Here is a 12,638-nt window from a genome sequence, read left to right on the forward strand (position 1 = left end):
CTCCCTGTGGCCTGCCTCATCTTCCTGATCTGTGTTTTCAAGGGCAAACTTGTGTCACTGAGCATGTTCCTGCAGAGCCCCACACAACCAGCCACGCCTGGGACCCACACATCCAAACGGATTCTCTCCATGAAAAAACAACAGAAGACAGCAGCATCTTGAAATTTTGGCATCTTTGCCAATAAAACCTGAGAGAGAGCAGTAACCCAACCCAACCTTTTCCACTTGTAGTGCAGTCTCTTCACAGGACAACCTAATCAACTCTTGGGCCTTGCTGGTGTCCCCAGCTTTGTAGGCATCCTGGATGCTTTCTGTCACAGGGGTCTGGGTGACGGAGACGTCGCCACTTGTGGACTGTTTGCCACCCATGTCCACAGTTCCTGTAGGGAAAACAGCAAAGAGAAGTCAGGGACAAGTACCTGCTCATTACCCATGCACAGCTGCAATGTCAGTGAATCCTGGGAATAAAAGAAGTTGGTGATTTTCAGTGGAATTATTTACTGCACGCAATTAAAAAGAAAAAGAGCCTGATAAAAGAAAGTGATAAAATGTTAAAGTTCCTCCCAAAGGGACATGAAACTGAGAGGGACAGAGTTCCCCAATGGTTTCCAGAGGTGGTTTCCAAAGGAAGATGTGGAAGCTCACACACATGAACCTTTCATCTGCCTGGCACACTCCTCCTCCTGCTGAGGAACCAGGGAAGAGAAGGAATTGCATGGGACTGGCACCTGCAGGAATTGTGACAAAGGCAGGAATCTGAAAGGCAAATTGGTATTACTGGCATTGCTTCAGTCACACTTCACTCCTGACAACAGCCTGATAAAATCCCACTGTCCTCCAGCATTTTCAACCAGAATTTTAGGCACTTCTACAAGTGTGAAATACAAGAAATTGGAAATATTTACTCTGGAAAAAGAAAAAAAAAAAGGTAAAAGGAGATTTTGCAAGATGCCCAGTGTCACCTTAATCAATTCTGGAGAATCTCCTAGACCAGACTTTCTTTTCCTAAATGGTGCTGGGAGCCAGAAGAGCTTTTAAGTGTCAGAGATTAAAAGCTGCAGCCATTAGAGAAGATGCTTTGGTGGGTGGCTAATGAGGCAGGCAGGAAGTCTCACACCCAACCATTCCCCAGCTACCAGTACAGGGAAAGCTGCATTAAAGTCACTGAAATACAAGATGTTTTCAGGTCTACTCCTGAACAACAACCAAGACAGAGGAAAAAAGCATTTTCCACTTGAAAACAAAATGCTTTTTCCTGCTAAAACTTCATTAATTATTTTTGCTTATTTACAACTGGTTAAATACAGCACTTAAGCCCACAGTTCTTCACATGTATTAACAAGGATTTATTTCTTTTTAAAATAGACATATATGTCACGCAGGGCCTAGTTTGATGCAGCCTGGAAAGAGAAGTAAATTTGGAGCAATCTATAACTGTCAGTAAATATCTTTGAATAATGCAGCCTGAATCACCAGTAGGTTCTGACTAACACTTCTCATCAATTATTTAAACAAAGCTCAAATCACTCAGACATCAGAGATGGCTCCAGAGCTTGGTGCCATTAAAAGTGTGCCCTCACCAATAACCTTTCCCAGATGATGCAGAACCTGTGAAGGATAAGGAGCAGAAATCAAGGCCCATGAAAGTGGGATTAAATTACAGCACAATAAACAGCATCTCAGAGTTCACATTAATGGGAGTAGTGCTTCCATAATTCTGTAATTTTAAGGAGTACATGAGACAAGAAATTCTTCCTGCACTTGGTTCACTCTTCTAAAGCAGACTGCACACCTACAAGGGATCACTAAAAATATAACATATAATTTAATTTTCATTTTCACGGACACCAAAGATAGGAAAAAAAATATTCTTAGGCAAGTATGTTTAAAGGATGATAGAAAGGAGAACTTCAGAGCAAAATAGCTCTCCAGTCAAAACAACTTAGAACTGGACTAAGAAAATTCAAGAAGTACAGATCCAAGCAAACACTGCAGTTACTGGAACAAGCAGCCTCCCCTCTTGGCACCCTGTGATGAAATCCTGAACCTAGAGAGAAGCTCTGGAATTCCCCTTGGAGGGAAAAATGCCTCACATCAGAGATACAAAACAGCTGGAAAGCTCCTCAGCTTCCTGCTCAAGGAGCCCTGCAGACTAGGGCTGACAGAGCAGGGCAACTTCAATCTGCTTCCTACAAATTGCAGAAAGGAGGGACAAATTTTACTCAATTCCAGCCTCAATCCTGATTTTGGGGACTGTCACTCAAGGCCCACATCTGCAGCCACTCCAGATGTAAAAGCACACCCTTTCTGCCAAAGAATTGAGCAGGACCATCTCTCAATGATTTTAAATCGTGGCCTGGGAGGGTGGAGGTACAAGAATCTCACAATCAGAGATTCATCGCATCCTGGTGTCACATTCCCTTCAAGCAGAGGGGTCTCCAGCCACCTTCCCACACACAGAACTGGGAATAAAAGAAGTTCAAAAGGAGCATTTTCCACCTCTCCTGCTGGAGCTGCCCCACTCCAACCAGCACAAGAAAGGTCACAGGGCTGTGGGAAGGAGGAACTCTGCCTGCTTGACCCTAACTCAAGAGCACTTCTGTGTTTTGCCAAATGACTACTTCACAAAACAACTCAGCCAATGTGTTGGGCTTCCCCTTACATTTCTGGCCCCCCTACAATTTCTGAAATCCTTTGTGGTGCAATGGCTCAGTCACAACCCCTGGTGCCACCAGCACTGGAAGAACACGGGCTGGCCATGAGTTAGGTGTAGAATTCTGGGATCTCCAGGAACTGGAAGGTCACACCTGGTTCTATGGAGCTTATTCCCAGAACAATCTTCAGTATATTCATTTTAGTCCTTAAACTCAATTTCAGTCTTGTTTTAGGGAAACTTTTGTTGACCAAATAAAGACTGCTCAGTTTTGAATATCTCAATTCATCAAGTAGAATTCAATAAGGGTTTCACTGAGTGTAAGAAATTTGGGCAATTCTACTGTTGGAAACCAATATTTTTATATTAAATATTCCTGGCAGCAAGATAATGCTACCGGTCTCAAATTTCTTACACCAAAACTTCCTTCTATGATTCCATTCTGCAGGGTAAATTGACCTCCTGCCTTAGGCCTGAGGGAAAAGGTCTCCAGCAAGAAACAGTCCTTGTGACTATCAATTGAAAGCCTAAAAATTGCAAAACTGGTGAGATACAGGTAAAAAAGCTTGCAACAGCTGTACTCACATGGTGGTGTCAGATTTTAGTAGAGCTTTCAGAGCTTAAAGGAGAAAAGGTTGGCTATCCATTCCAAATTTCCAAAAAGCACAAACACCATCCAAAGTTAAAGCAGAGCAAAGTTAACATCTCAGCAACAAAATTATCCAGTTCACAGAAGACTTCCTGGTGACTTAGTAAATGATATATTGGTTTCTGAAATACTAGGGCAAATTAAGAAGCAGCATGTTCTATAAGCTTCATTTATACTCACCAGTGGGGGGAAAATAAATGAGGAAAACTACATTTTACTGACTAGAGACTGGTTTATTTCCACAAGATGCATGACTGACCTATCATCAGCAGTGACATTCGTGTGGGCTGGGAATAACGTTTTGCCAATACATGCACCAGCCATTTTTAGCAGAAATCTGGGCGGAAATCCAAGAAATTCTGCTCTGCTTTTAACCTCACATGTCTCCTGCTCCTTGCCTGAGCTCCTCATGGCTCTCCTGTGAGAGTCACCTCAGTCACACCCAGCCCTGAGCAGTGAGACAGGAGAGCAACACTGGAGCTCAATAACACTGAACCTCTGCTTTTGGACTCGATTGTGCAACACGCTGAGCATTTGAGCCCAGATGTAGCAAAGGGCTGTTCATTCTTGGATTTTATGGATTTAGGAACCAGCTCGTGCACGCTGCACAACAGGGTCTGGTTCCTGCACAATGCACATTCTGTGTGCAAGGGATGACATCCCAGCAGGACTTCTTGGATATTCCTGTACTGTCCAAGAAACTCCAGAAACTTTACACACCCAGTGCCATCTTTTTGAGTTTCTGCTTTACTGCACACAGATCTGGGCAGTTCCTGTGCTGGCACAGGTTCCTCTGAGAGCACTGCCCCAAAGCAGCACCAAAAAGCAGATAAATGAAGCCTATTTGAACTGAGGAACCTGTGGGTTTTTTTTTTTCTCTAACACCTTTGAACATCTATGAAAATAAAGCCATGGAGTTTACTCTTTAATATGCAGTCTCTGCATCTCTGCATCATATTTGTTTAACCTCTCCATAAATCCACAGCTTCTTTTCTTTTCTTGCTTTCTACTAAAAAAGCTGTAAGCAAACCCAGGGCTGTTTGTGAGGGGAAAAGGGGAGGCATCTGCTGACACCAAAAATGCATCCATCATCTATTCCTCACACCATTTAACAGCTTGTACAAAAACAACTAAATTTGGAATTATTTCTCTCTTGATTTCAATGATTTATGCTTTGGAAATACCTTTTAAGTGTGGCTTTGCCGTAACAGCCCTTTATAAAAGCTAAGGGCAAGACTAATTTTCTTTTACAAAATATCCCAATGAAACCAGAGGTTATCAATAAAGAAGCAATGTTATTTTATTGCCATTAAAAGGGCACAAGGTATCACTTTTAAAGTGCAACAGACTGCTGGCCCAGCTCAGAAAAACCAAATAAAAATAAGCCTTTTTAGTAATAAAGAGTACCACGAGAATTTTAGGGTCATGTGTCGTTAGACCCTGTCACAGGCCTTATAACAGCAGGTGAAAAAAACCCCTCTAAAATTCCTAAACTGACAGCATGCCATTAGTAAAAGGGGAGGGTTTGCAGGTCAGTGCTGTGAATCAGCAAAGAGCTGCATAACAAAGCAGCACAATGCACAGATGATTATTTCTTAATGGCACAAATCACTGCATCTCTGACACATAAACTCACAAGAGTTTGTAAATGCCACATTAGGCCCTTCCGTAACCAGCAGATCTTTGGCAACTAGGTAGGATATTTTTATTTAGCAGAGGAAAATATAAATGAGATGCTTTAACCCAGGATAAATCAGGAAGCTAACCTCCTGCAAAAACAGAATTACAACAATAACAGAACTTGAAAACTGCTACTGACCTTGTCATAATGTGTGCAGGTATTTCCAGAGCCGGGAGCAAATCAAGCTGATGCTTTAACACAGCATCCCCCCAGCGATGCCCAACTCAGCTGTTAATTCCTGGGACTGATAACCACCCACCTCTGCTCCAGCACCAGCAGCTCCTGCAGTGGCCACTGGATGGAATGGCTGGCTGGCTGCTCCTTTGTCTGAATTAACTACCACAGTTTAGCCCTGACAGATATTTTCATCTCCCTGTCCCATTACGGCGAAATCCAAGCCTCTGGTGCAGAGGATGTGGGGATGGGGGTGGGCAGGGAGGCTGAGCTCACACATTAATTCCCCAACAGCACCAGATGGCTGCAGCTAACCCTCACCAGCTTAATCTTTTGCCATTTTGACTTCTGAGTGCTGCCACTGCACAGCTAAAGAACGGGACAGGGATGAGGGTGAAGATGTGCGGAATATTTAAAGCCAGCACCTCCAAACATTCCGAAACTCACCGGTGTCACTGAATGTTTTTCAATACTACCCCACAAAAGCTCTGCCCAGCTTGTTTGCAAAATTAATGGAAAGCCATGTTATTTCTGAGTCTCTGCAACAGATTCATGCCTCCTGTGCTGCTTTGGAAAACTTCAGGCTATCAAACTGAGCAGCAGCCAACAGGAAACCTCCAGTGATTTCAAAGGACGATGGATCTGCCCTACATTGCACTTTCCTATTAGATGGGTAAGAAAAATTTTTCAGTCCTCTGGAAATTTTTGAGATACTGAAAAATCCCATCCCAAACAAGGAAGAAAACACTGGGCTCTTCAATAAAAAATAAAGAAATAAATTTTTCAGTCAACCCTAGTGGGTAAAAATGCTTTATGAAGCAAAGGTATCTTTTGGGTTCCTTCTCTATCTAGCCGACACTTCAAGGTTTCATTTTTTAAAAAAATAGTTAAAAGATTTTGTTCATTCATTTCTTAGAAGATAAAGCCACAGACCAAGGTGCTCCCCCACCTGCCCATATTGCCAGAAGCAGTCTCAAAACCATCCTGCAGCAAGAAGCCAGTGATCTGCTTTGCCTTTTCTCAGATTTAGGTGAAATATATGTGGTTCAACCAATTCTGCTTTAAAATGTTTCTGTCAGGATTGAAAAATGGCCAGAACTACCAATAAATGCCCTTGTGAGAAGACACTGAGAACAAGGTGGTTTATCTGGGAAGTGCCAAATCCCCACTGGAGAGCCTGTGCCAGAACTGGGTCATGCCCCCTCTGACCCTAATTAATATTTCCCACAACAAGTGGGATGTGCCAGCTTCTCAGGACAGTGGGAGCCCTCCACACACTTTTTTCTGCCTATTTCCTGTGGTTCCATTTCCCCCAAATATCCATTATTTCAGCTAATTAAGGAGTGGCTCTGCACTAAGCTCTGCACTGAGCTCTGCCTGCCAAAGGCACTGGAAAAGATGATGTGCTGAGCACAAAAGCCACCCACATCTACAACAGAGCTCACAATCAATGCTCACTGCCCCAAAAGGAGACTTAAAACCCCAAAAGAAACCAGATATGAAACACAGAGGAATGCTTCAAAGGCAAAAATCCAGTGCTGAAGGGATCTTTTTCACTATTCCTGCAGATTGTGGAAGTATTTTGAAGTTGTTTACATGCCAGCACCACACACACATCGTGCTGATCTGCACTGAACATTTTCCAGCAAGCACCCAGGGCACGCTGACAATTTTAGGTACAGTTGTGTAAAGTGAACAATTATCACCAGAATCATTGCAAATTTTCTATTTATAACACTTTTAACCTGCAAGGAAAAAAAGCATTTGCTAGTGCAACTTTGAAAGGAAAATATTAAGTCCCGGGTGGAAAAATGCTCTGGATTGCTGCCTTTTCTCTGGGCTCCAGGACAGAGTTATGAGAAACAGACGCCTCCAAAGGCTTTAGCTCCACACTTACACAATCATTTCTTCATCATCCAGGGTAATGAGGGAAGGGGGAACAGAAAAGCCTCAAATCCTGGTAACAGCAGTATCTGGGCAGTGCCAGCACTGCCAGATCTGGCAGGCTCCCGCATTTGTGTGTGCACCTCCCAAAATCCCAGGACTCTGGGAATTGTTTGTGTCGTCCAAGAAGTTAAAATGGAGCTGAGCTGGTTATTCTTTGCTGAAGTACAAAAGAGGCTGCACAGAGGCATTACAAGGCAATGGGGTCAGAGAGAGCACAAAGAATTACACTGGAATAGGAGTGTCAGAACAAACCCCTCATGGCACTGTGCAAACCAGGCTGGAAAGTGGAAAATAGATCCAGGGTCACTAATGATACCTGCAGCTATCCATGGAAAAGGAACAAGGGGTTGGGACATGCCTCTCCTCAGCAAGAGGACAGGATGTTCCCCACTGGTTGGTTGTGAAGAGCAGTTCCACTTCCACTGCTCTGGGCTGTAGCTGCTGCAAGAGGAGCAGGATTCCCTCTGGGCAGGGAAGGAATGGGGCAGGGATGTCCCCCAGCAAGCACAGAACAAAAACAGCTCTCACAGAGGGTGGGAATACCCCCAAGCCTCCAGCAGTGCCCTCTTTGGGGTGCAAAGGATCAGCAAAGCCCAAAGAGAACAGTGATGCTGTTACTGCCACCCCAAAGAGAAGCTATTGAGAGCTCCAAATGGCCAGAGAGTTGCTGTATTGAAAATACAAATGACTCAGCTCTAGAGTGAAAGTTTCTATTTTTGTCTTTTGGCCTCAGTGATTTGGTTCCCATCCTACAGCTTGAATCATTCAGAAATGTGCTTGTGCAGGCAAGGCCAGCTATGCCACTCTTGCTTTCCAAATTTTAAATTGGAAGATATACATTAAGCATGCAGGAGCATGACAACACTTTTGGATTTTCTTTGTGTTCGTTTCCAGGCATGGCTGGAAATGGAGGATTGTTAAATGGTGAAAGGTGTCTCCAGTGAGACCATTCCTGTCCAACTGAATCAAATATTACAGCCATGAAACCAAACCAAGATTGGATTTCATCTGAAACTTCACAAAATAAAATTTCATGGCTAACTTTCTTCTGAACCTTTTCCCTAACATTCAAAGCTTTCATCGGAAGGGGAAAAACCCCACACACCAATATTTTCTCTCTTTCAGAGAAATAATTTGCTCAAAATTCTTCTAAAAAAATTAAAACATTAATTATTCACCTTGGGGAAGCACTACCTCATAGTCAGCCCACTTCTGCTGCTTGGACACATATTAAAACTTGCTTTAGAAGAAGCAAATGCTTTTAGCCCCAGCTGTGAGAGACCACATGTGGGGGGCTCAGGAGGGATTTGCTGGGTGTGAGTGAGAGGAAAATAGGCCCAGGGTCTCTGCTCAGGTCTCTTCTTAGCATAAATCTTCTACCAGTTCCACCAAAGACACATCCAGAGATCCCACACCTTCTCTGAGTTGGAAAAAGCAGTTCCTAAGCTTGTGTTTCACTTTAATAACACATGTAAACACCTTCCTCAGTGGAAAACCCATTTACAGCACTGCAACCCCACTGCTGGTCAAAACTAAGAGCACAAAAGCAGCCAAAATCTGTCTCTCCAGAAAGACAGAAGGTGTAGGAGTGTGACACCAGGACACTGACCCACACATTCCTTCCAGCTGTTTTGACTAAAGTTTGAAAAATGAAAGAATATTTTTATTAAAAGACTGGTATGTTCAGGAGACACATCTAAAGGAAGAAGCCTTTCAGGAGATTTGAGGGGGCAAACATCCCACACAGCAAAATCCAAGCTTAGCACATGTTAGACACAGTTCAATGAGCTTCTTTACTGTGCCTGCTTAACTAATAAAATACTCCTTGCTACCCTCACTTCTCACTTATCACTAAGACAACCACTCTGGATCAGTTTAAAGTGTTGCATGCAGAGAAAAAGAAAATGCAATCAAGATATTGGATATGGTTGGCATGAGGAGACTTGAAGGGACAATTTGGCAACAGCAGAGCCAAGGGAAGTGCAGAGCTGGGAAGAGCTCCAAGGGAAAGGGATGGATGGGTTAGTCTGGAGAAGACAGCAAAAAATCCACACAAAACAGTGAAGGAAGGGGGGCTTCACTCCAGCTTCTACTGAACTCAATGTGAGCACTTCCCACTTCTGACTGTTCTCCCAAGGAGTCAGGGAAGATCCTGGTTTCCAGGACAGTCTCAGAGGGAGGATCACCTGGACAGTTGTAGCTGCAGCAGAAGAGAAACCTGATGGAAAGGCCTCTGCTGCTGGCCCAGACAGCCACCAAAGCTTCAATGGGGCCACCAAAAAATGCATAAAACCTTCCTGTACCTGTGACAAAACCTACAAGTGGCAGAAATGCCTGCTTTTGCAGGGGGGTATTTTGTCTTCCTGGGAATATCAGAACCCATTTCAGTGAAAGGAGGACAAGGACTCTGCCTGGGAGGCTCCTGTGTCCACACTGTGACCCCGCTGCAGCTCACAGCATTTTTGGATGTCTGCTGCAAGGCAGAGACAGCAACATGAGGAAGGGCACAGTTCATCCCCTTCCCACCAAGCTTTGACAAACTCTGATCCATTGCATCCAAGACCCTGCTCCTATCCATGCAAATGGCTTTGATTTGGCAGCTTTTATTCACACCCTGCCACTGTGTGAAAGGTCCAAGGTGCAAAACATGGGAGAATTACGACCAGGATTACAAGCTCACTTAAGGAGCCAGGCTTTTTGTTTTTCAGGCTATATATGAGATCTGAAAAGGGATCCTGTCCATTAGTGTTGTAAAAAAAAATTAAAATGTTCCTGTTTGATGCAAAAATAAAAGCATTTTCAAAGGCTCTTTGATGTGAAAGACAGAAAGACGTGCAGGCAGATTCTGGAGGAGGTCTTGTCTTCAGCAATTACCAGCACTCTTTTTGAATCCTACTCCCCAGACAGAACTTTTATATGAAGTAGATAATCACACTGCAGAGTGTATCAGCTCTAAACCTTGTGGCTTTTCAATTAAGCAGCAATAACCTCCAGTCCAAAAACTCCTTAACCAAGACAGGAATAAAACAAACAACCCCCAAAACCAATTAACTGCAGATGAAGCAATTCCAAAGACATACTTGCTTTTAAAGGATTTCATTTTGAGCTCTTCTCGGGTAGCCATGCCAGTTTTCCAAGCAATATTTTGATCATTAAAACAAGAAGTGATGCAATTTCCACAGTGACCACAAACATACCAAGAATATTTGAGCTAAATTTATCCAGACTTCTTGTTTGAGTCACTGCTTTGGTTCGTTATTTTTCCATGATTTTCAGCTATGCACAGAGAGGAGCTGGGGACAGCCTGGGACTGAGTTTTTTCCCCAGCAGCATCTGAAATGCCAACCTTTATGCCTGGGATCCACACACTGACTATCAGAGAGGAAATGAAGCTGCTCCTCCAGCTGCCAGCCCCAGGTCCCAGCTCCTTCCCACCCACCTCCTTCCTCCCACTCTTCCTGTGGCACACTGACCCTTTCCCTCACCCCTGGGTGACTCTCGTGGGGTTGTCTTTGCAGATGAGAAGTTCCTGAAGCTCACCAGGGATCTGCTGCCCTCTCCAAGTAGAGAGGGAGAGCCAAAACAGAGAGCCAAAAACCTGCCCCAGGTTTCCCACTGTGCATCTCCATGGCAGACCCCAAGTGCTGCCAGCAGCACAAACTGCAGATTCCCAGAGTCCCTCTGACTGCAGAAGGGCTTTTGGAAGGGCGAGAGCCTTTCCTAAAACTTAAAGGCTTTTTAAATAGGTCCCCTAAAGTGAGGCAAGGCACAAATTAAAAAACATGGAGACACTTCTGTTGTGAAAATATCAGCAGCTTACATAAAAGAGCTGCTGCTGTGGTGATACATAATCATGCAAATAAGCAATTGCTGACCCACTAATGAGCACACAGACTTGGATTAAGGGAAGGAATTAAATATCAGCCTGACTTGATGTAAAATCTGAAACAGAACCTATTAAGAGACAGACTCCATGGTTGAGTCACCATCCCTGGGGGGGTTTAAAAGCTGTGTGGATGTGGCACTTGAGGACATGGTTTAATGGTGGGCTTGGCAGTGCTGGGGGAACAGTTGGATTTAGTGACCTTAAAGGTCTTTTCCAGCCTTAAAAATTCCATGATTCTATGATTTTATAGAGCAGATTGGGAGTTGAATGGTATAAAATCCATCTCTTCCCCCTATCTGCAATGCAAACTGCTCCTCCCAGCTCACTGCCTTCTGCAAGCACAGCCCTGACAGCCCCACTATTGATCAGAGCAGTGAAAAACAAACAAACCACAGACTTAATGCTGTAAGGATCCCTGAAGATCCCATTATGTCAGTGCAAAGAATTTAATGGGTTTTGGATAAGGCCCCCATAGGCTCTGGGGAGGATAAAACCCCATAATTCATAGCATTTTCTTAATGCAAGTATAAAATCACCTGCAACATCTCTGTCAAAACACTACATCAATTACAGCCCTGGTAAAGGCTGAGTTGGTGTGAACACTATCAATTGCTTTTTTCCCACTGAAACAGAAGACAGCAGTCCCATGACCCCAGAATCAACCCTCACCTGAAAGCTCCCTCATAAATCACACCTCAGGAACATTGTAAAGAACTCCCTGTGTACAAGTGCTAAGGGCAAAGGATTTTCTTTGCTACCTTATCACCTTATCTTTGGGTTTTTCCAGGCTTCTTGATAGAGTTGTCATAAGTTACATTTCAATGTAATACACCACAAATAATTTTAATGTGAAGGTGTAAAAATAAAGCTGTAAAGCAGCAGATCATTCCAGATGCAGCTCAGTTGAAGATCAATGCTTTACTGCTGCCTGTAAATCAAACTGGCTCTCAGGTCAGACTCTCTGCTCAATTAACTTCCCAAGGTCTTTACTGCACCACTGGCTCTCCCAGCAGCTCTGCCCTCCTTGACACGGCCCTCAAGTTCAAGAGCAGGCTGGCTTTGATGGTTTTTGTCAGGAAAATTGTAAATGCCTCAGCATTCCTTGCCCCTTTTTGACACACAGGTTGGTTTGGAGGGATGTTGTAACAGCCAGCTCTGCACAGGAGGGCAGGTTTAACCACAGGCATGTTCAGCTGCAGACCAGCCTTCCGCAGGAGCCCTCGGCCCCTTGTGAGATTGCACCACTTCTGTATGAAGAGTTTATTTAAATATTTAAAAATACAAGCCTATTACTGCTTTACTGGTGTACTTCCTATTCCTGCTGAGCATTTCCTACTTCTCCTTCTGCAGGGCACTCTGCAGTGAGACTGACTCACATACAAAACCTGTTCTATTTTCTGCTTTTTTAGCTCACAGGAACCCTTTCAGTTTGCTGTTTGGACTTGAATTTACTCACAGCTTAACCAGCAGGAAGAAAACCAGCAAACCTTCCAGGCTGATTTAGTCTGCTTATGGAGAACTTCACACAACTGCCACACTCTGCAGCTCACCAGGGCTCTCTGTGTGCTCACTTCACCTCCCAGATCCTGTCCTTGTCCTTCTCACCCCACACTGTCACAAAACACCCAGGCTAATGTTACTACAGGGT

General features: G+C 44.0%; 1 protein-coding gene across 3 annotated transcripts in view; it reads right to left on the reverse strand.

The window, feature by feature from the left end:
- The window catches only part of LRRK1 (leucine rich repeat kinase 1), a 73,380-nt gene that overhangs the window by 53,766 nt on the left and 6,976 nt on the right, over positions 1-12,638 (reverse strand). For 2 of the 3 annotated variants that reach the window (XM_071441230.1, XM_071441231.1), the window contains one exon: positions 217-380. In XM_071441230.1, coding sequence (XP_071297331.1) covers positions 217-380 — 164 coding nt within the window. Of the gene's footprint in view, positions 1-216; positions 381-5,121; positions 5,295-12,638 lie in introns of those variants that run through there. The other variant, XM_071441232.1, reaches the window with a different exon arrangement.

This window comes from Agelaius tricolor, unplaced genomic scaffold (assembly GCF_023055355.1).
Source record: "Agelaius tricolor isolate 1412-34295 unplaced genomic scaffold, bAgeTri1.0.p SCAF_16, whole genome shotgun sequence".
Classification (NCBI taxonomy): domain Eukaryota; kingdom Metazoa; phylum Chordata; class Aves; order Passeriformes; family Icteridae; genus Agelaius; species Agelaius tricolor.